This window comes from Podarcis bocagei (genome assembly GCF_964188305.1).
Source record: "Podarcis bocagei genome assembly, chromosome: 10".
Classification (NCBI taxonomy): domain Eukaryota; kingdom Metazoa; phylum Chordata; class Lepidosauria; order Squamata; family Lacertidae; genus Podarcis; species Podarcis bocagei.
Genome location: NC_138135.1, coordinates 47,777,103 through 47,801,444, shown reverse-complemented (window position 1 = coordinate 47,801,444; position 24,342 = coordinate 47,777,103). Strand labels below are relative to the sequence as shown.

At 43.8% G+C, this 24,342-nt stretch overlaps 1 protein-coding gene across 2 annotated transcripts in view; it reads right to left on the bottom strand.

Annotated features, from left to right (window-relative positions):
- The window catches only part of PTPRR (protein tyrosine phosphatase receptor type R), a 116,764-nt gene extending 101,930 nt beyond the window's left edge, over positions 1-14,834 (bottom strand). The window contains exon 1 of one of the 2 annotated variants that reach the window (XM_081211945.1): positions 14,659-14,834. In XM_081211945.1, coding sequence (XP_081068071.1) covers positions 14,659-14,719 — 61 coding nt within the window. In that variant the 5' untranslated portion in view covers positions 14,720-14,834. Of the gene's footprint in view, positions 1-4,655; positions 4,734-14,658 lie in introns of those variants that run through there. The other variant, XM_081211946.1, reaches the window with a different exon arrangement.
- Positions 14,835-24,342: the final 9,508 nt, after the last annotated feature.

Genomic DNA, 24,342 nt, shown 5'->3' with positions numbered 1-24,342 from the left:
TTCCTCTTTATGGAGTTTTGTTGTATTAGGAAACCTCGCATCACGGCCTTACTTGCGTCCCAAATTGTTCTTTTTTCCACATCAGTTCTCAAATTTATCTCAAAGTAATCTTTCACTGCTTTTTGGGCCTTTTTGTAAATCTCTTCATCTCTAAATAGGGCGTCATTCATCCTCCATCTGAAGGTTCCATTTGTTGTTAGTTTCATCTCTATCTTCACTGCGTTATGGTCGGAGCAAGTTTTTGGGCAGATTTCTGCTTTTTTTATCTTCGGTGCCATAGAACTTGATACCCAAATTTGGTCAATCCGTGTCCAGGTCATTTTTGCTTCAGAGAAGAAAGTTCCCTCCCTCTCTAGAGGGTTCCTTACTCTCCAAATATCAATCAAATCCAGTGTTTCAGTCATTTCAAAAAAAGTCTTTGGAAGTCTTCCATCGTTAGAAATTGTCTGTCTCTGCGCCTTGTCCATGTTAGTGGAGACAACACCATTCATATCTCCCATCATTATGATTTTAAAGTCCAGATAGTCCATTAAAGTCTCATGCAACTTCCTAAAGAATTCCGCCTTCCCTTCATTTGGTGCATATATTCCTAATATTATAATTTTTTCTCCTTGAAGTTGTATTTCTATCGCCAGGTATCTTCCTTGTTCATCTTTAAAGATCATTTTAGGGGCCAATTTTTCTTTTGCATAAATCACAACACCTCTTTTTTTAACTTTGTCTGATGAGATAAATTCTTGTCCAAGCCTTTTATTTATCAGTAATTTTCTATGTATCCTAGTCACATGAGTTTCTTGCAAACAAATTAAGTCCAATTGCTCTCTTTTCAAAATGTGAAAGACTTGGCGTCTCTTCCTGGGGAGGTTCAGTCCATTACAATTCCAGCTAAGAAGTTGCAGAGACATTTTAATACTAAGTGCCTACTCCTCCAACTGCTCCAAGTTTCTGTTCCTCCTCCGATGGTGGTAAAAGTCCAAATGAAAGATTTGCTATATCAGTTGGTTCTTTCTCTGCTGTTGTATCTACTGTTCCTTTCTGTAGATCCTCCAAGTTTTTTTCCAAAAAGAATTCTTTATCTTGAACTGTTTTTATTTTGACTTTCTTTCCTGTGTAGTTAAAGGAAAGCCCTTGTGGAAACTCCCACCTGAAAGGTATGTTGTTCTTCTTCAGAAGATAGACAAGATCTTTGTAGAAGGCCCTCAGCTCCAGTATATATTTAGGGATGTCTTTAAAGATCTGGACTTGACAATTCTGAATTACAAGAGCTTTTTGATAATGTAGATCTAGTATTTTATCTCTCTCTTCTTTAGATCTCAGTGTAATCAAGCAGTCCCTGGGCTTCTTGCCTTGCCTTCTTCCCAACCGGAAGGCCGTTGTTATTTCAAAATCTTCCTCCTGAAATTCGTCCTGCCAAAATTCAAAGATGTTTTCTGTGAGGAATTCTATAAGACTGTCTTTTTCTCCCTCTGGAACTGATCGTAATTTAAGATTCTTCTCCTTTCTCTGAAGTTCCCACAAAGCTAAAGTTGCGTCGTGTTCATCCACCTTTTTGGTAATTGGTGCAAGCTCCCTCTTAGTTTCTTCTGCTGTATCTTTTGCACTTTGGGCCAGTTTTCTTGTTTCAGTATTTTCTTGAATAAGTTTGTTTATAGAGTCTGTATTAGATGCTACACTTGCCGTGTTCAGGTCTAGTCTTGTTGTCAGGTCATTCAGTTTTTTTGTATTCTCCGCCGATTGCTTTGTCAGTGCTTCCAAAGACTGGTTTATTTTAAGCAATGCCTGTGTCATTGACTCCATAGATGCAGTTGGTGCTTTTTCCTGTCCAGCTGGTATTATGCCTTGCATCGAACCCCTTTTCTTTTGAGGTTGCTGGGTTTGTTTTGTCTTGGATCTAGTTGTTATCTCATCTGGTTGGCTACTCATGTCCTCAAGGTCAATTCTCACAGGAAAGATTTAGCAGTGGAAAACTCCACTCTTTCCCTCTCACAGTAGCAAATTTTCTTTAGGTCCTCTAGAGGGAGCATTTAATTGTATCCAATTTGAAAAGCCATAGGCACATGAAACAGTAAACAAAGAATTCAAACGGCAAAGTCCAAAAGTCCACAGTCAAAGCACTTTTTACAGTTTCAGCTTAGGTGGTCACAAAATATCTCCATTAAAGTCCTGTAACTTTATCCCAGTCAAGATCTTAACTTTGTATCCAAATCAAATTGACAGCTCAGCTGCCCGGTGTTTTCCCCGGCAGCCCGACTCAGGGTTTTGACGGTGGAAGCTCTCTTTCCTTCACTCTTTCACGCAGGTTGTAAATTTCCAATTTTCCTCCCCCCTTCTCCTGCTTACTGGGGGGGGACGATTTAAGTCCGATGTCCGATTTTAAGCAGCTTACTAGTTAACTTTCATTTAAGTGCAGCTTTGTCCTCTCGTTGCTTTATTTACATGCAGTCCGGGGAGGCAGACTTCCTTACTTTATGCCTTTCCCGTTTTCAGCCAAATTTTAAATTAAATGTCCCGTTCAATCTGTCAATCTTACTCACGGGTTTATAGTCCTGTTCCGACTTTCAGGAAGGAATCAGCGCTCTCTGCTTAATGGCGACGCGGCTTCACTCCGCAGGCTGGGTGACGACTCTCAGCACCGCGCTCACTCCCGATGCCGTTCCGTAGCCTTTAAAAAGGCTCTTTCACAGTACCGGGGGGCGCAAAAGGTGCCCGCCGAGTCTCCTTGCTTACAGGCTTCAGCGCCTGCAATTTTAGGGGTCCCCCGCACGCCGTAGCGGGTCAGACCCGAACTTGCGGAGCAGTCCTCCCTCGGAGCTCGAGGCTAGGACCGCCATTAAACACAGGCGCCAACCGGAAGTCCCGGCAGCGGAGCCATTTCAATGCTCCTGCAGCTGTGTCCGCACCATGCCGGGCTCACTGCTTCCTTTCCCCTCCCTCCAAAACTGGCCACAATTTTATAGGAGCATACAGTTTCCATGTTAAACACTGGAAAAGCATGAACCTGTGGTCAACTTCCTTATTGCTGTCTTTGTGCAGAGTGTGTTCTAGTGTTTATCTTACACATGGCATGAGGCAAAGCATGTTTACTCAGAAGAAAGTCCAACTGAGTTCAACTGACCATGCCAGCTTGCATAAGATTGCGTCTGTAGTTTCCTACACACCCTGAAAGCAACATCACTGTTGTTACCACTGAACAGTATTAGAGGACTGATGCTCCAAACTCTCCCAGTCAGGGTTCAAATCCAGATTCCTCATCTTGCAAGCCTTCTCTCACATCCCTAGAGCACACTGATTCTCATGAAGACAACCAAATTACTACCCTATTTAAGTGAATCTAATGCACCATTGAATCTAATGCACACCTCAATTTTCGAAACCTTGAAACCAAAAAAATATTTGCTGGCGCCATCAAATCTAATGTGTACCCTGATTTCTGTGATGTAATTTGGCCAAAAAAAGATGTGTGTTACATTTGAGTAAATACAGTACATCTAACCCCAACTTCAGCTGTACTCAGCCCCACCACATAACTTGTATTCTTAAACTCTACACAGAAAGTGTGCACGCATCCAGCTTTGGACTATTATGGACTTGGGTTTGGAAATTCATAGATTTCAACCAACTTCAAAGAAGAGATTCTGCGCTTCATGGTGATGTTGTTCTCTATATTCCTTAAGCATCCCATGTACCTGTTTAACCATTCCAGCTACCATTTTTAATCTTACAAGGATGAGTCGGCCACGATTGGACCTAATGGTCAGGGGTCCCTTTACCCTTTACCTTTATGTGTGCACTGATGATAATCATTATCACATCACCTGTTCCACATATGGGGAAGCTTTGGGCCTCTAGATGTTGCTGAACTACTGTTCCCATCATCCCAGGCCATTTTCCATGTTTGTTGGGGGTGAGGGTAATGGGAGTTACAGTTCAGCAATATCTACAGGGCCAAAAGTTCTGTTCACCTGGCCTACTCTTATGGTTTACAACAGGGGCTGGAAACCTGTGACCCTCCACATGTTGCTAGACTGCAACTCCCATAATCCCTGAGCATTTTTACCATGCCTGCTGGGAGCTGGAGTCTATCAGCATTCAGAGAGCCACAGGTCTTCCACCCCTAGTTAAAACGAGACACGGATAGAAGTAGTCATTTATTTACAGTGTTTTGATTCAATCTTAAGAAGATCAGGAAGCCTAACCATTAAAGCAATCAATTAAAACAACGGTCATCAATAGCAAAATATACCGAGTAAATTAAAAGCATTAAAAAAAGAGTTGTTCTTAAAAACCATAGAAACCCAGAGCCAGGAAGGGTAAACAAAACAAAACAAAACCTATTATAATAATCGCTATTAATCCTAAATAAATACAAATACATCTTCAGTTGGTGCCAAAAAGATAACAAACCTGGTGCCACTTGGAGGACTGAATTCTAAAGCCTACTTAGAGTTACATCTGCTTGCAATATTTTGCTGATAATTGAAGGCAGAGGAAGCAGTGTGAGTATAAAGAGTGTGTTCTCCCCATCTCAAACCCCATAAGTAAACGCACATATCTGATTCCATGGACAACTCTACTAAAAACTGCTTAGACAAATAGCTTGCTTTAATTATATCCCCTTTCCCAATTAAACAAACCAAAGCATAGAACATATTTACCCAAAGGATGCTTTCAAATGATGCTCAACGTCCAACTGAGTACAGAGCCATCTGGAGCTAGCATCCCTGGCATCTGTAATATCTGCTTAACAAATCCATCTCAAATGACCAGGAGGTCACATGCCAGTTGCGACAGACTCATTGCCTGCATTTCCCCTCCCCTAAATCCACTGCATCCAGAGCAAAGCTCTTCCTTGATTTTGCATATTTTAACATGCATTTAAAATATACTTTGTGAAATAATAAAATACTGTTCGGTACACTTTTAAGCGAAAATCTGACAGGCTAGAAGTCACTGAGAATCAATCATCCATGTGTGTTTAACTCATGACCAAGGCAGCATTTTAGGGCTCAAAACCAAAAAGTGCTTATTTGAGCTTCTGACTATAGAGATGTATTTCACGATCAACTTTTAGGTGAAGTGGAAATCTGATATTGTGGGCAATTGGATTTCTGTGGTACACTCATGTGAATTAAGAGTTGATGGATTGGTCCCTAATGCATTCACAATCCTGACTCACTCATACACAGAATATTGATTCATTTAATGTTGCGCAAAATTTGGACATTTTCCAGAAGGTGCCTTTTTTTCATCATCCCTGAGAATCCATTGAACAGAATGGATAATCTCACTTTAAAAGGAATGAATTTGGGATTATTTTCATGCATCCAAGGCTGCGTTCATGTGTTAGATATTCCGGAGCATCTACCTTCTGCATTAACCACACTTGTTTTTGAATATAAATTTATTTTTTGCTTGTTCTTCACATGGCATTAAGTAAAATCAATGAAGCTATCGGAAGTACCATTTACTCCTATATGTACCATCCCATTAAAGGTAAAGGTAAAGGTAAAGGTAAAGGGACCCCTGTCCATTAGGTCCAGTCGTGACCAACTCTGGGGTGGCGGCGCTCATCTCGCTTTATTGGCCGAGGGAGCTGGCATACCGCTTCCAGGTCATGTGGCCAGCATGACTAAGCCGCTTCTGGCGAACCAGAGCAGCGCACGGAAACGACATATACCTTCCCGCCGGAGCGGTACCTATTTATCTACTTGCACTTTGATGTGCTTTCAAACTGCTAGGTTGGCAGGAGCAGGGACCGAGCAATGGGAGCTCACCCCGTAGTGGGGATTCGAACCACCGACCTTCTGATCGGCAAGTCCTAGGCTTTGTGGTTTAACCCACAGCGTCACCCCATCCCATTAGCAATGCACAAAGCTGCCTTATACTGAATCAGACCATTGGTCCATCTACTTGAGTGCTGTCCACACTGACTGGGAGCAGCTTTCTCAAGTTTCATGTACAATGGGAAGAAATCTCCAAATATATCCCAGTTCATCACTCTTCTCAGTTGACAGATAAAGATCTCCTTAGGATCATGCTAAGATCTGCAGGACACGTGGAACCCAGGCCTCCTCAATCTCAGTCTCAAATCTCTGTCTGATGGATTACAGCGGTGCTGACAGGCTATGGTCTGAAGACACATAAAGCTAGCACCTTGCTGATGCTAATCAGGTCTGGGTTTGGGTCAATGCCCTGATAGGCAACTGCTGAGGAACCGTGATTTTCACAACAGAACAAAGGCAGGATAGAAATGTCAGGAAATCAATCAATATGACTTGCACCATGCAGTGCTCATTTGATTGCTTTACCATGTGCATAAAGGCAGATTTCAACGTGCCACTGCATTTGTTTCCAACAGGGATATGGTGGCAGCATAATAAAATATAGGTGTGCTTTGAAACAACAACAGCAACAACAATTATGCAACCACTCCATCACATTTCTAAAGTGAGATTGAGTCCAGTCAGCCCATATATTACCACACAAGTCCTGGATTGGTCAGTATCTTCTCTACCGATATTCTTCCATCCTACAGATTTGAAGATATTTTTCAATGTAATAACACATACAGTGGTACCTTGGGTTACATACGCTTCAGGTTACAGACTCTGCTAACCCAGAAATAGTGCTTCAGGTTAAGAACTTTGCTTCAGGATAAGAACAGAAATTGTGCTCCGGCGGCGCGGCAGCAGCAGGAGGCCCCATTAGCTAAAGTGGTGCTTCAGGTTAAGAACAGTTTCAGGTTAAGAACGGACCTCTGGAACGAATTAAGTACTTAACCTGAGGTACCACTGTACACCCCCCTCTCAATGCAGAACCACCAAGCTATTTCACATGCACACACCCTAACTAGCTTCTTCTGAAACAAAGCAAAAAATAACTTTGTAATATGTCTGCTGAGCTTTCACATAGAAAAAAAGATAATCGTCTACATCCTCCTAGCATAGATTACGTCCTAATAAAATTTCAGCAGGGAACCTTCTGCAGCAGAACAAATTTAAGGGATAATGGCTGGAAAGTGTTTAAATTAATTAATGCCGTGAAGCAGAATTCTAAACACGTTTCAAAGCAGAGTCGGCTACGCTCATTCTAAATATTCTTTTCATATGCATAGTAGACTTGCAATGTACATAGCAGCGCAAGTCCTCCTTCCCCCTAAAATAATTCTGCACATGGAAATTGCATTCCCGTAGAATGTAGTTGGATCACACTGAGCAGTCCACCTCCATGGTGACAAGCTCTTCTCTCAAGATAATACATTATGTTCCTCTCTGCTTCAGTTTAGGCAGAGCTCCTGGAGCATGGCATGTGGGCAATATGAAGATCAGCCTTCATCAAGCAGGAGCTCTCCAGGCATTGTTGGACTACAACTCCCATCAGGCCCCAGCCAGCATGGCCAACAGTTGAGGATGGTGGGAGCTGGAGTCCTGCAACATCTGGAAGGCACCAGGATGATAAAGACTCAGGGATGGTGAACCTGTGCCTCACAAACACCTTGATGTTTCTGGACTCTTGTCATTTCTGATTATGTTTGCTGGGGCCAAGAGGAATTGGAGTCCAATAACATTTGGAGAACCATAGATTCCCCATCCCTGCTTTAGTTAAACCAGAAAGGGTCAGTAGAGCATATGCCAGGCATAGGCAAACTTGGCCCCCCAGATGTTTTGGGACTACAACTCCCATCATCCCTAGCTAATAGGACCAGTGGTCAGGGATGATGGGAGTTGTAGTCCCAAAACACCTGGAGGGCTGAGTTTGCCTATGCCTGGCATATGCTCTATTGCGTGGGGACTCCCTGGTCCTGAATGGGGTAACTGTGCCCCTGAAGGACCAGGTGTGCAGCCTGGCAGTCATTTTAGACTCATTGCTGTCCATGGATGCACAGGTCAATTCTGTGTCTACCAGATCCATCTGGTACGCTGAGACCCTACCTGCCCACAGTCAGTCTCTCCAGAGTGGTGCATGCTCTAGTTAGCTCCCGCTTGGACTACTGCAATGCACTCTACATGGGGCTACCTTTGAAGGTGACTCAGAAACTACAACTAATCCAGAATGCAGCAGCTAGACTGGTGACTAGAAGTAGCCACCGGGACCATATAAAACCAGTCCAAAAGAATCTTCACTGGCTCCCAGTATGTTTCTGAGCACAATTCAAAGTGTTGGTGCTGACCTTTAAAGTCCCAAATGACCTCAGTCCAGTATACCTGAAGGAGCATCTCCACCCCCTGGACACTGAGGTCCTTCTCTGAGGGTCTCCTGGTAGTTCTCTCACTGCGAGAAGTGAAGTTACAGGGAACCACACTGAGGGCCTTCTCAATAGTGGTACCCTCCTTGCAGAATACCCTCTCTTCAGATGTCAACGAAATAAAGACCTACACAACTTTTAGAAGACATCTGAAGGCAGCCCTGTATCAGGAAGCTTTTAATATTTGACGATTTACCATGTTTTTATACGTACTGTAGGCTGCCCAGATTGGCTGGGGAAACCCAGGCAGATGAGCAGGGTATAAATAATAAAATTATTATGATTATTAAAAGGTCACAGATTCAATCCATCCATTTCCTGGTAATGCTGGAAAGACTGCTTTCTGAAAGCCAGGAGAGTAACTTTCAGTCAGTACTAACCACCCTGAGCCAGATGAACCATGGCTTGAATCCATATAAGGTGGTTTCCTATGTTCCAAACCTATCTGAGCCTACTTGGGTTTTTAGATCTTCAGCAGACACTTTTCTCTGTCCTGTCACCCTCACCACACATTTGGTCAGGATATATGAGAGAGTCTTGTCGAGGGCTGCTCCCAGATTTTGAAACTCCCTTCCATGGGAGTCCAGGCTGGCCCCCTCTCTGGTTTTCTTTCACGAGCAAGCAATGACTTTTTTGTTTAGAAGGGTCTTCGGCCATTAACTGGCTGTTGTGACAAGATCCTTTAATGGTGGGTGTTGTACATTTTCTTCTCCTCTTGTGCTTTTGGATGCTTTTAACTTGTTTTGATTCAGCGTTGATTTTAATATGCAAAATTCCCTAACTGTTCTATGCATGTTCTTAGCTGCATCTGTTTTTTATTCTTGTTGTGATCTGCCTTGGGTCCTGCACCGATTAAAATATAGGATATAAAATAAAGTAAACTAAAACAAATCGTTGTTGGCTAGTGCTGTGCTGAAACCCGTCCCCCCAATTTCTAAAAGTTATCTTCACCTGTGAAAGAGCCTTCTGTTTTTCTACCTCAGTGGCAGGTTGGGTGCAGTATTGAGCTTGCTTTATTCCTGTGAGGTCAATGTGGGTAGTGTGGGTGTTTTTGCATCCCATGAAACATTTCTTCAGGGCTCTGCAGCCTACAGAGTTGCCTGTTCTTCCTGTTCTGGGGAGGAAAATAACTCAAGGGAGGAGTTCTCATGATGTATTCCCCTGGGTTTTGATCGAAGCATGGGAAGTAGGGAGGGTGGCTGCTGAGCCCCTAAGATCGGTTCACTCACTGGTTTTGCTTTTAAGGGAAGTGCTTCCTTTCTTTATTTCTGCGCTGATTTCTATAAAAGCAAACCAACTAAACAACAACAACAATGCACAGCTGTCAGGCACATGGTGGGCAGGCTCCTTGAACTTATGAAAAACCAGCGCTAGGACAACATAGAGTTTTCAGGTAGCATGGCCATCCAAGGAAAGGTCATAGCCCAGTCAGTGGCAGACAATCTGCTTCTCATGCAAAGGACCCAGGTTCAATCCCTGTCTGAAACTCTGAAGAACTGCTGTCAGTCAGTGTCAACAATTCTGAGCCAGATGGACCAACAGCCTGGCTTCAAAGAAGGCAGCTTCCTCTGTTCCAAGTGTGCAGAACACTGGATTTGTAGAATGAAAGGACACTCACAAGCATCCTTTGGCCATGCCAGAGGTACGGTAAGTCCTGAATTCCACTCATGAGACTTTTACAGAAATTTGTGGTAGAATGGCTGAAAAATTCAGGATAATTTGTCAGCATAGCATTCTTGTTGAGAGCTTTAATGTGACCCGATAGATTTGTTTTAGAGGCTTACATAAAGATCTTCTGAATCAATCATCTCCTAGTGGTGGTAACCAAGTTCTGATGCTGAACAAAACTACCCAAAACCTTCCCCAAATGTCGAGGATTCAGTAAAGGACAGGGACAGATCTGCCCTATAGATCTGATTCATTGGCTGCAATCCAGCAGTTACGCAGCTTATGCCAGTTCATTTTAATGAGCTGAATTGCACTCATAGCCTTTAAATAAATACTCTAATGTAAATAAATACTCCAAGGTAGGTGTTTGGCACAGTACTTTATATATCTACCAGTTTTAGATATCATTACTGCCTTCCTTAAGATGTCTCCTAAAAACTGTGTTATTCAAACATGCCTTTACAATGTGAATTTCTTTTTACCAACCGGTATTTATTTATATATTTTACTGGTGCTTTTATTGATCTTACTGTAATTTTGTATGCTGTATATCACCTTGCTGCCTTTTACTAAACCAACAAACCTATGTGGCATTCTTTTTATTTACCTGTAGGCCTTGTCAGTGAAAGCCTTTCACTTACAAAGGACATCCTCCACACCCAGTCAATGGGATAAGATGTGCTCTAAAGACGCTGTACAGCCTATATGTTTTTTAAGTCTGCTTAACTTTTTGGTGGGCAGCGCTGTGGCCGGGCCTAGGGTCTTGCAGTGATCCAGCTGGGGGCGGAGATCAATGCAGGGGCGGGGTCCCACCCATCTCACCCATGGGCGGGACCCCACCAGCCAATCAGCACTGGAGGGAGGTGTGGCCAAAGGAGATTTAAACCGCAGCACAGCTGGGGGCCATCCTCTCACGCCCAAAGCACAGTCACTTTGTTTCAATCAGCTTTCTTCTATTGCTGTTGCAATAAACCAAACTATATGGTTCTTGGATCTCTCCCATACAACAACAACAACAACAACAGGAATCAAACTTCTGGCCAATGGCATCCTGGAGCTCAGCTAATCAAAGCCCACAAACCTATTTTCCTTCCTAGCTTAGTGAATGCTAGAGATTTTTTTAATGTGTTGCTTATTGTTAACACTGAAAATGTCTCCGCTTGTACCACAGAATGGGAGCCATACTGAGAACCAGAGATGTTTTAGCCACATCTCACAGAGGGATATAATGAGAGACTCACAGCCGCACTAAGTGCAATGCAGCTGATGGCTATAGATGGAAACCACCATGTATAATTCATAACTGTAGTCCGTGATTAGATGAATTTCTCAATCTTGTTGGCCAGATTCCTCTTTTGCTGTATGCAAGAGATCCAGGAATCGTAGTTAGGTGTATCACAAGAGCAATATGGGGAAGGCCATCAAAATTTGTGTGCATAATATCAAGCCATGCATCAGGGAGGTACAGTTTTAGGCGGCACGTGAGGGCTCTCCAGAGTGAAAATTACTCCATTAAAAATAATAATCCTCTCACTTAGAAAACCAGAATGTCTTGGAGAAGGCTAAGCTAGAACTCTTCCCTGACACCAAGTATTTTATGTGCAAAGTTGTTGTTGTTGTTGTTGTTGTTTTTAATAGAGAAGCATTATGAAGCAGTGCTGCTTAGACACAGGCTTACTTCCACCATGAGAACTAAAAGACACAGTTTCATAGAACTGGAAGGGACTGCAAGGGTCATGTAGTCTAACCCTCTGCAATGCATGGGGCTTGAACCCATGACCTTGAAATTAAGAGTCTCATGCTCTACCAACTGAGCTATCCTTTGCCTAGTGGGTTGTGATCCTAAACTAATTTACTTGTGGCTTACTCCAGCTAGATGGCTTATAGGGCATGACCTTAAGCACAAGACTACATTCTTAAGAATATTGATTCATGAAATAAGATTCAAATGAAATAACGGGTTTCCATTGGAATGGGCTGTACAGATGCAATCCTAAGCAAATCGAATGGCTCCTCAATTGTTATGCCTACACACTCAAAGTACGTAGATGTGCTTGTCCATGAGGAGGTGCGACTGCCCATTCAGCAGACCACCAAAAAGGGCAACCTATGTGCCTATAAGCAGAACCTATCCACCTGATGTAAAGTTCCTGACGGTGGGGAGAATCTACAGCTGAACACACACAGGCTCTCCTTTCCTATAGTCCAGGCATGTCCAACTCCCAAGAGACTGTGATCTACTCCCACTAAAAAAAAAAAAGTGGCAGTGATCTACCTACCCTCTTCTGGATTGAGCTTCAGGGGTCTTAAAATTTTATTTAAAAATAAAGGACAATAGTCAGCTAAGTTTTACTCAGAGTAGACCCACTAAAATTAATAGACTTAGCTTAGTCATATGCTGTCATTTCAATGGGTCTACTCCAAGTAAAGTTTAGGTGACTACTATCCAAACACATGCAGACATGCAAGTTTAGACTGTCCCAGCCATGGCAGAAGATCAGTTGAGGGGCATAAAAAGGGCCTTTTTCTGTGGCCACACTTAAACTCTAGAAGTATTTGCCCTGTGAGGCTCAGTTGGCAGCTTCTCTTATGCCATAGGGCAAAAACCATTTCCTTTGGTAGGTTTTAGGTTTATCTGATCCACAATTTTTATTATCTGCTGCACCAGTCTCTGTTTCCACTATATTGTAGCTCTGAAATATTTTGCATTTTATAGTTGGTTTTAGGGTGCAACGTTGCAGTCCCCAAGAGTACATCCCAGGGGCCAGAGGTTATTGTGGAGAGAAAGGTCCACCTGTGAAGATGGAGGTCCACAGCTGGAAGCCCTCCAGGGGCAAACCATCCATACGAATGCAGAGACACAGAGAGCACTCAGGGCTTTAAGGGTTCTCACTGAACAGTCTTATAATATATATTCAGATGTAAGTTTCACGGTTGTCCAGTGGAACTTACTCCCAGGTAAGTACGGTAGATACAGGGTTGCAGCCTCATAGCCTCCATCATCCAACACTAACTAGCTACAATTAGAGATTATAAAAATGTTGCATTAAACTAGCAGGAGCGAGAGAAGGTACATCATCCCAGTATTAGACAGATGACTCAAAACTGCAATCCTAAAAGAGTTATTCCCATTGAATGCAACAGCATTTGCTTCTGAAAAGGCATGTAAAAGAGTTACATGCTTAAACACCTGAGTTTTATGCAATACCTGAGTTTTATGCAACAAAATGTGACCAGCTGGGGGAGGGATGCTCAACTCCAAATCAGTTTGAGCCTGTGATTAGTGAGGTATTGAGTCCGCAAGATTTTTCTTTCTTCGATTTTTCCAAACAAACCCCTCGGGCAACTAACATCTCCCCACCGCACCACCACCACCAAACTGTAGCCATGTAAGACCACTCAGACAAACTGGGAGTGAAGCTCCTTAGCAAACGACATCCATTTTCATTGCAGGAAGAACTTAACAGCAATGTTTGCTGAAATGAGGTGATGATGTGGTTCTATTAACAGAGAGTTATCTTTAAGTAATGGTCTTTCTGTTTAAAATGAGGACATTGCATTTTAAATGACGGGGATTAGTAGCCCAAGACGACTGCGATATTCTTTGAACCATCTTTCTCTTTCTGTGCAGAAATTCAAGCATATAATAACTAGTCTAAAACCGATGGCCATGATTGAAAAGGGGTCTGTAATGCTTTAATTGCAGCGTTTCCCCGAAGGCGGCAAAGCTTTTGCTAGGTAAGCAGAGAGGGGATTTATTATCCCCGCTGTACGGCTATTGCACAAGAGAGAGCTGTCGCAGCAGGATTTCACCTTTCCTAAAATGCTACTTCCACATCCCAGCACGCATTTAAAGCGCAGCCTCCATCATGCTACAATAATGACTTGTGCGATTTCCCCCTGGAAACAAACGAAAAAGAAAGAAACGTGCACAGGCATAAACCTCTAGTCCTTCGATCTCTTGTTACCTGGAAGGGCAGCCGCTGAGCGTTTGCAATGCTGTGTTGTTTTGAATTACCGTATTTCTTATTAACAGAGCTCAGAACAGCGGGGACCATATGATTGCAAGATGTAGAATTGTCTGGCCCGGTTCCCCGCTGCTTCGCATTTCTAGGTATTTCGGCTTGTCGCTGACCCTGGTGCTGAAACCCGAAAACATGCACTGTACACAGACGGACAGAGGCGCCCACACCAGACAACACCGACAGAAAACAGCCCCACCCGCTCCCCCCAAACTGCTCCTGTCTGGGCAGAAAACAGACACTTTTCCCGAACAAAAGAGGGATCTTCAGCTTTCGAGAGAAGCAGCTCCGGGCTGCTGGGGGAGAGCTGGAGGCGAATCTAGCCCAGATTACGGCGGGGCTAAAACACGTCGCCGGAGCTGCAAACCAGATGGTCTGCCTCTACTAAAGCGAACAAGCTATTGCTCCAAATCCACCCTTTGGAACGCGCAAAAGCAAATGACCCACAAAAACGCGCAGATGAACAGCGGGGAAGATCCAACACCTCTTTGCTCGTTTTTCATTCCCAAAAGCCTTCGTGGGACGCCAATAAAGGATGGTGGCCCCGCACCCAAGGAGGGGGACCACCCAACAGGTGGTTTAATGGCCCCGATTCTCCCTCCCTGTCTCCCTCTCAACGTGCCCGGGCGCTCAGAGAGACCCCTTCCAACCCTCCTAGCCCAAGCCTCGGCTGCTCTGCACGCCATCCTAGCACGGCCAGATTGGGTCCTCTTGCGTGTTTACCTGCAGCCTGGAGCTGGAGCAAGAGGCACGCCACGGGCAGGCAGGCTGCTGTGGTCCACATGGTGCGCGCCTGCGGCTGGGAGAGCGCCGATCTCCGCCTCGCTCGCTCTGGCCGCGCTTGGGGTTTTGCTTCCCATCAGGTTTTCCTCCTTCCTGGTTAATGAGCACGCTGGGGGAAACGGCGCGTGCGCAGCTGCAGCGAGCCGAGCGACGGCCCCTTGGCCGGCCGAGCCAGCTGCCGGCAGAAGGGGCTGCCCGGAGGGGCGCTTAGATGATGGCAGGCAGGCATCCAAGTGGACAGGCTCGGGGAGCTGGGAGGAGAGGGGGCATCCCTGGGTCTGGAAAGGCAGTTGAGGACGGGGAAGAAGGAGCAATAGAAGAGCCTAGAGACCAGCTCTCTCAATCAGGTGCTACAGCTGGTCAGAATTGGAAGGTACCGCGAGGGTCATCCAGCCCAACCCCCTGCAGTGTGAAGGGATCTTATGAGACTCAAACCCACGACCTTGAGATTTAGAGCCTCGTGCTTACCCACTGAGCTATTCCTCCACCCCTTATTTTCACCCATCCACCCACTTTGCATACTGTGATACACAGACAGTTGGGTTAACTCTCTACAGTTGCCCAAGCAGTGACCACCATATTTTCCCACTCTGCCTCCAACTCCTTAAAAACTGTTCCTGCCAGCTGAGCCAGCCCTACCATGAGGCAAAGTGAGAGGGCCATGTTGCAGCCACCTCAGACAGTTGAATTTGAGTGCCATGAAAGTTCAGCATATTACTACTTTACATGTAATATTATATAAAGGTGGAGAGAGGCATGTGTGGGATTTTTCTGCTTCAGTCTGTCTGTCAGTCAGGTGCATTTGTTAGAAACCACTGGCTGCTGCAGAAATGAAGTACAGTGGTACCTTGGGTTACATACACTTCAGGTTACATATACTTCAGGTTACAGACTCCGCTAACCCAGAAATATTACCTCAGGTTAAGAACTTTGCTTCAGGATTAGAACAGAAATCGTGCAGCAGCGGCGCGATGGCAGCGGGAGGCCCATTAGCTAAAGTGGTGCTTCAGGTTAAGAACAGTTTCAGGTTAAGAACGGACCTCCGGAACGAATTAAGTACTTAACCCGAGATACCACTGTACAGTACATTTTAGCAGAGGTGGTCATCAGCACATGGCTCCCCATGTGGTAAAATTATATTTTGTCTGAGCTGTTGGGCTGCTAAGGCAAACATAGCAACCTTATGTGTCATGCATTTATTCCCATCCATGAACAAATAACAGATTTCCCCATATAATTCAAAAAGGAAATGCTGGAGAATTTCTGACTGAATTTGACTGAGTATGCCAACATCAGAAGTAGTGGTTAAAGTGTTGTACTAGGACCTGGGAGATCGAGGTTCATAGCCATGTTAAGTCTGGAAGCTCACTGGGTGCATTTTGGGTCAGTTGTTAATATCTCAGCCTAACCTACCTCTCAAGGTTTTTGTGAAGATTAAATTTGTGGGTCGAGGAACATGTATGCCATCAGGAGCTCCTGGGAGGAAAAGTGGCATATAAATGGAGTCATCAGCATTATCAGCATCATTTTCACCTTGACTTGGAGGGAGGGAATGTGTGCTATTTCCACAGTCAATCCATATCAGATGTGTTTTAAGGGTCACATGTGAGTGCACACATACACACAAATAATAGCACATGCTCACTGATGGCAGGGAAGGGCTACTGCAAGACTTGCCACAGGTCCAGCAGGTCCAGCACCTTTCTAGTTGCAACTGGGTTTTACATCTCACCTGTGTTGCCATCTCTTGTGCCAATTCCCACACCTTCCCCAGCCAAAAAACAACAATAACCACTCTGACTTGGGGAAAGAAGAGGCAATTACAGACAGCAGAGTCAGTCTTCGCTTTCAGAAAGCCCCACAATTCCTTTCCTCATCCATAAATGACACGCAGAGCATCATTTCCAAGATTCGAAGACTACTGTGAAAGAAATTGCTTGTTGCTTCAAAAAGAGAGAGAGAGAGAGAGAGAGAGAAGAGAAGAGAGAAGAGAAGAAGAACTTTGTTCCTCTTCTTCAAAAAAAGAAATCAGAGCAGCTGACAACATAAAATAAAATCCAATTTGCAACAATAAAACCATAGCTTCAAAGGATAAAAACAAAAACATTTATTTATTTATTTATTTGACACATTTCTACTCTGCACTTTTAACACACGGTGTTAAATCCAGGTAAAATATAAAGCTAAAAAATCTTTTTCATGAAAACAATGGAGCAGCAGATGGGGGGGGGGGGGGAGAGACGACGATGACGACAATTTTAATGCAAAACCAGAAAAGGATACAAATAACAACTGACCTAAAAATGTTGAATGTCGGGGGTAGCTGGGTCAGGAAGTAAGGTACCCCACAGGGTTGGCATCCTGATTGAAAAAGTCCTGCTATGTATTTTGTCCACAAGATAGCAGCCATCTATAAGGAAATGTGCAACATTTACAGCCAAGAAAAGGCCTTGTGGGGCTTTGTTTGGAAGGGAGTAGTCTGATGATATCTCCTCCTCAAATCCCAAAGTAGAAAGTTGTTGGTTATTATTTATTATTTAGAGACCTTCAAAGTCCTCAGATCAACCACACTGCTCAGTATATGAATCTTGCGACTACAGAGCCTTTGAGATATGTCTATCCACTTTTTGCTTAAATACCTCTGGTGGAGAAGTTCCTTATAATGCTGGGCCCAAAACCTTGCCATTTCCACCCATTTGTTCTAGATTTGCCCTCTAAAGCAAGTCTAAAGAGAGCAGGTCTGCTTAATCTTCTACATGATAGCACTTCAGACCCTTGAAGACACGCCTCATGCCTCCCCTTAATTTCTCTCCTCCAAGATAAACATACGCAGGACTTCTCAGCCATTCTTCATGAGACTTGGGCCTCATCTGCACTATATATTTAAAGTGGTATCATACCACTTTAAACCATCGTGGCTTCCTGCAAAGAATCCTGGGAAGTGTGGTTGTTAATGGCGCTGAGAGATGTTAGAATACTCCTGTTCCCCTCACAGAGCTACAGTTTCCAGGGGGGTTAACAATCATTCCCTCTTCCCAAGGATGGGGAATCTGTGACCTTCTATATGTTGTTGGAATTCATTAGTATGGCTGGTAGTCAGGGCTGATGAGACCCCAACAACAATAGGGGGAGCTACAAGTTGCTTGTCCCATATTTACTCTACCTGGCAACACCCTCCAAGGTCTCAGGGAGAGGTTTTTCCTCACTGCACAATATTTGATGCTTTTTACTAGCCTTGGATCTTCTGCATTCAAGGCATAAGGTATGACCCCTTACCTATTTAAAATATTAGTAACTGAGAAGGATAATCATCCTTTTTAATGTTAAATATCTGATAAGAGCAGCATCTTAAAGAGCAGGTTTTATTAATGCTAGTCAATGCACCATATTTTTAAAAAAGAATATTTTCCTCAGTTATGTTCAACTCCTCTTCCTCCACTCCATAATTTGAAACCTATTCGCTTACTGCAGTGGTTTTTTTTTAAAAAAAAACACTTATGTCAAGATAAGCAGAAGCAGACGAGATAATTTCAAACTGGATTTGCAAGCTGTTGTCTGAGAAACACTTTGCAATGGTCTGTGGGAACCTGCCTGGTTAAATTTGTGCCCACTCAGTTCCTTGTTCGCCTCAGTTAAGTAACGTTCAAAGCTGTGTGACATACATTCATTATGACTTTTTTGTATGTTCAACCACAGAGTTAACATTTGGTTGCCCGTGGGAAAGAGAGTGGGCCACATACCAAAGGGCTGTCTATATTGTCGTAAAATGCACTTAATGTATGTATCTACATAATAAAGGACACCTGACATATGGTTTACAAATAAAGGATAGAAGTGCTGAATCTCTCCTGGAATCCACACCACAGGCTTAAAACTGGTTTAACAATTCTTTCCCTATAGCAAAGGTAGAGCTAGAGATCTCAGCATATTACAGTTCCCATGATGCTTTGTCAAGAAGCCATGGCGGTCAGAACTGTCTGATGGTTGTGCCCATACAATTGTCTGCCCCCAAAGTAAGGAAGTCACAAGTGATTCGATTTATTAGACTTGTATATTGCTTTATACAAAAAAGTCTCAACACTAGAAGAAGAAGAAGAAGAGCTTGGATTTGATATCCTGCTTTATCACCCTGAAGGAGTCTCAAAGCGGCTAACATTCTCCTTTCCCTTCCTCCCCCACAACAAACACTCTGGGAGGTGTGTGGGGCTGAGAGACTTCAAAGAAGGTCACCCAGCAGCTGTATGTGGAGGAGAACCCGGTTCCCCAGATTACGAGTCTACCTCTCTTAACCACTACACCACACTGGCTCTATAGAATACAATGGAAAAAATATTAAATGGCACAATGGTGGTACAATAACAATTGTGGAAAATGCACGCAACATAGTGACCTGGCTCACTCGTCATACTGAGCCAAACCATGGTTTAGTGTAAACCAGGTTCCTGCAGAGGAGCTCACAGCTGCTTTGCTCCCTCCCTCCCTCCTTTTTGCTACCACACTAAGCTAAGCCCAAGTTGGCTCATGGTTAAGCTCTCTCTAGATGTGCATTGAGCTGTCACCAAGGCCTGCTCTTGATTTACCATGTGTGGTTAGTCTGGGAGAGACTTAGATACGAGCCCAGATTTGGACAACATGCTAAACCAATCCTTGGCTCGACTCAGTGTGGTGCAACAGCACAAAGGGCCTGGGAGCAGCAAGGCTTCTTTCCAAGAGATGCCCACTCATATGTTCACACTAAACCATGGTTTGATTTCGTGTGCCATGCGAACCAAGCCACTGTTTCAACAATATCATGAGTGCTCCCCACATGTGCAGGGGGATAAAAACTGCCACTGAAATGATAGTGAAGTTGGTTCCACACATGCCTTGCTGAGAAGTGTGTTCCAACAAGGGAAGTGGGTGAGATCTCAATCTTGTGAGATTTCAATTAGTAACTGAGAAGGATTGGAAGACTTAAAGAGGAGTTTCTCCTCTCCAGTATTGCTGCTGATCTCCTTGCCTCATGTGCCTTTGTTGTCCTATTAGCTGTGGTGCTTTATCACCAGGGATATTACTTTTCCACAGTATCAAACCTGAGAAACTCGTGGGTTGGATTATGGTGGGTTAGTGTCTTTACTGCATCGCAGGAGTAAACTCCATATCTGATGTGTCTGGTTTCCCTAGCAACCGAGCATATTAAGTTGTCTTCCCAACTAGAATTTACTTCAGTCTCCTAACTCAACGCAGCAGTTTACCTTTCTCTTGGTAATAGAGATAATCCAAAATTATAGGTCTTCTGTAATTTTCTTTAAACTGTTTGGAGAAAGGGTGGTTGGTCTTGATGAGTGGGTTCTAAGAACCTAGGACAATAAGGAATACATGTGAAGATACATATTTTTTTCCACCTGCAAGTTGAAAACAGCAACATTTTCTGAGACCCTGAGCAACAGATTGATAGAGATAAGTGCATTTAGGAATCTGCCTGGTGATGATTTTGCCAGTAATGGTGTCATCCTATGCATGTCTGAGAAGTAAGCATCACTGAGTTCAATGGGACTCCCTCTTGAAAGTGCATAGTTGATTGCAACCTAAATGTGGTTTTTGGGACTATATTTAACCATGATAGGAAAACAGAACCTGTATTCAGGTGTAGTATACCTCCAAATACCTTATGCTAGAAACAAACTAGTGGGTAGAACTTCTGTCTTCATCTCCTCCTTGTCTGTTTCTCAGAGCATTCTATGGGAAACGTACTGTGTGAACATTATCCACATTCTACAGCCTAGGAACTGGAGTTTACCTCTCATTGAGTTACAGTTCAAATTGTTTCATCATCTTCATCATTACAAACAAAAAACAAAAAACCCACCCTGAAGGAGTGTCTCCACCCCCATCGTTCTGCCCGGACGCTGAGGTCCAGCGCCGAGGGCTTTCTGGCGGTTCCCTCATTGCGAGAAGCAAAGCTACAGGGAACCAGGCAGAGGGCTGTAGGAAAATGGTTGTTAGTGCCCATGTGGTAAGATGGGCGCGTGGATGGAAATTTACTGCAGGTTCTCGTCAGAGGGCCTTCTCGGTAGTGGCGCCCGCCCTGTGGAACGCCCTCCCATCAGATGTCAAAGCGATAAATAACTACCTGACATTTAAAAGACATCTTAAGGCAGCCCTGTTCAGGGAAGTTTTTAATCTGTGATATTTTACTGTATTTTTGGAAGCCGCCCAGAGTGGCTGGGGAAACCCAGCCAGATGGGTGGGGTACAAATAATAAATTATTATTATTATTATTATTATTATTATTATTATTATTATTATCTTGGTACATATATATTGACCTTGAATTACCAGTACTCTTGGAAAGCGAACACCTAGGGGTCTGTTTCTTGAAAGCAATTTTCCTGGTTGCAGTGATGCCTGTTTCCAGTAAGTGGCAGTAAAAGATTCATGCTCAAGTCTGTGCCATCATGAAATCCTTCAGAAAGCTGAAGGGGGGAAAGCAGAAGTATGGCATGGACAAAGTATCTCTGCGTCTATCTGGCGTTTTTCCCCCAGAGTCAAGAACCTGCTTGGAGTTAGTATGACACAAGAAAGGGCATCATAGAAGGCTTAGAGGACACACCAGTTAGGAAGCTTGACAAGCACATCAATTGTCTCTCCCCAACAAGAACGGAACAGTCACAGGAAACTCCAGACTGTTTGAAATACAGATACAAGGCCAGTACCAATCAGCTACTAAACTGTGTACAGTGGTACCTCAGGTTACAAACACTTCAGGTTACATATGCTTCAGGTTACAGACTCCACTAGCCCAGAAATATTACCTCAGGTTAAGAACTTTGCTTCAGGATGAGAATAGAAATTGTGCAGCAGCGGCACAGCGGCAGCAGGAGGCCCCATTAGCTAAAGTGGTGCTTCAGGTTAAGAACAGTTTCAGGTTAAGAACAGACCTCCAGAACAAATTAAGTACTTAACCCAAGGTACCACTGTAAGGACATTATCCACACAGATGACCAGCCATCTTCAAATCTGATCCTAAAGCGCTTAAAAGAGGTGTGCTAACACTGGTGGTGATGGTGATCCTGTACTCTGATTTTAGAGAACTGTACTCTGAGAACTACCTGTCCAAGGATTTGACCCCAAGTGCAGCTAGTCCAAACCTAGCCCTCTTATTTGCTTCCCCACACTGGCTCTCCAAGTTCTCCAGTTATGGCCAGATCCACACTATACATTTAAAGCATGTGGTGCCCCCTGAAGAACCCTGGAATCTGTAGTTTGTTAAGGGTACTGGGAATTAATCTACAGTTCCCAGAATTCTTTGGGGGGAGTCATGTGTTTTAAATGTGTGTTGGGTGTGCTTTAAACACATGGTGTGGATCTGCCGCATCTTTCACTGAGTATCAGTTTAATTTCATTACGAAAGGCATAAATATCAATCTTATTATTCTTTAAAATAAGCTGGCTGTAAATAGGACAAGGATTAATGTGTATGCCAAGATGGAGTTGCTTGTTGCAATTTAGCTCATTTGATTTTCAGTGGAACTAGTCTTAAGTGCTCCCATTACTGGGATTTTCTTCCATTCCGTCTAAATATGTTGACTACACAATATCACAAGATTTATTCTTGGAAAGTACAGATTTGGTCAGCAGCGAGGATGACTTGGAATGACAGAGTAGCAGCCAGAGGGTGAGCACTTTCCAACATGTCAACTTCAATGCTATTTTGGGATTTCTGGGATTGTTCATGACAGTTTTTTGATCAAATGGTTGCGTAGGAGAACTACACAGTGTACTTAAATCCTGGAAATATGAATTGGACAAAATAATATGAACACTGCATGCATGAATGGACTGGGGAAAATGGCTGATTTCTACCTTATAAGAGTTGCATTCTGAAGTTGCTTTGGGGTCACAGAGGTAATTTCTCTGTATAATGACAATTATGTCTGTGTGGATAATGTCATTATGCTGCTGATTACATATTTTGTCAAGAACGTATACTCTCAATGAGTTCTTAGTCTTTCTCATTAATGTAGAAAAAACACATGGAAGGTGGATCAATCTAAGACAGTCTTAGTTCTTGTTTTTTCATATTGCATTGCTACATCAGAGAAAATGTAATATTGGATTCCAGACATTCATTAACCTTCTTTGTTAATATATGTCTTCTGCGGTGGAAGGCCACCTTACACAGGTGCATCACTGAAACAGAAAGCGTTGACTATCAACAGAGAGCAGTTTCCCCCTTTGGTGAGTGTTTGGCAAAACATGTTCATTGTTCTCTCCCGAAAGTTGGACATAAGATTCTTTAAGGCAGCATAGGCCAACTGATGGATATTAACATGATTAATTGGAATCTCCAGATTCTCAGGCAGTTCTCTGAGAGTGCCAACAAGCATTCAGACAGAGGCGATCCAGTCAGCAGAGTGTACTTAGATATTCAAAACTCCTTCAACAAAGTACCTCACCAAAGACTCCTGAGTTAGCTTAGCAGTCATGGAGAGGTTCTCTTCTGGGTAAGGAACTGGTTAAGTAGCAGGAAGCAGGGAGTTTACATTGAATTGTTTTCAACATTTTATTGCCCATTCCCTCAGTTTGGAGAAATCCTTTTTGGAGCTCTTTGTAATCTCTTTTCGTTTTAATGACCCTGAACAATTTAGTATTATCAGCAAACTTGGCCACCTCACTGCCTACTCCTAACTCAGAGGTAAAGGGACCCTTGACCGTTAGGTCCAGTCGTGACCAACTCTGGGGTTGCGGCGCTCATCTCACTTTACTGGCTGAGGGAGCCGATGTAGAGCTTCCTGGTCATGTGACCAGCATGACTAAGCCGCTTCTGGTGAAACCAGAGCAGCGCACGGAAATGCCATTTACCTTCCCGCCGAAACGGTACCTATTTATCTACTTGCACTTTGACGTGGTTTTGAACTGCTAGGTTGGCAGGAGCTGGGACTGAACAACGGGCGTTCACCCCTTCGTGGGGATTCAAAGCCCTAGGCTCTGTGGTTTAGGCCACAGTGCCACCCACTCCTAACTCTAGATCAAGTTAAAAAGCACAGGTTTGAATTCTGACCTTGGGGTGGACTCCACTCTTTTCTCTCCATCTGGAGAACCGTCCACTTATTCCTATTCTTTGCTTGCTGCAACTTAACCAATTTCTGACCTCTCTTCCTATTCTTTGACTGCTAAGTTTACTCAGGAGTCTGTGGTATTTTGTTGAAAATCAAAGTACTCTGTGGGCAACCTTCCGGGAGCCACATGGCAGTGGTCAGTGGGACCAGAAGCAAAAGTAGGTGGGGCAATTAATGTACATTTCCCCTTTGTACAGTTGCCTAAGTTTCTACAAATACTCACACATCCTTCTTTGTCCTGTATCCAGGCAATCAAGAAGCATTACCAGAATTCAATGAAGCTTTCCAGTCAGGGGAAAACATTCATGGAGGTTAGGAAGCAGTGCCAGTTGGGGTGTGTGGCAGTGAAGGGGTGTTGCCAGGGGGTAGTCCTGAGGCCCAGACAGAGAGGCGTTGAAGATCACATTTGACCCTGCAGGCCTGAGGTTCTCCACCCTGAAACAGACCCTTACCTGGATCCCAGATGGCTCTTATGTTCTCTGCAGCTCTGATTTGCAGGAAAAGCATGACTGACTTTCGTCAG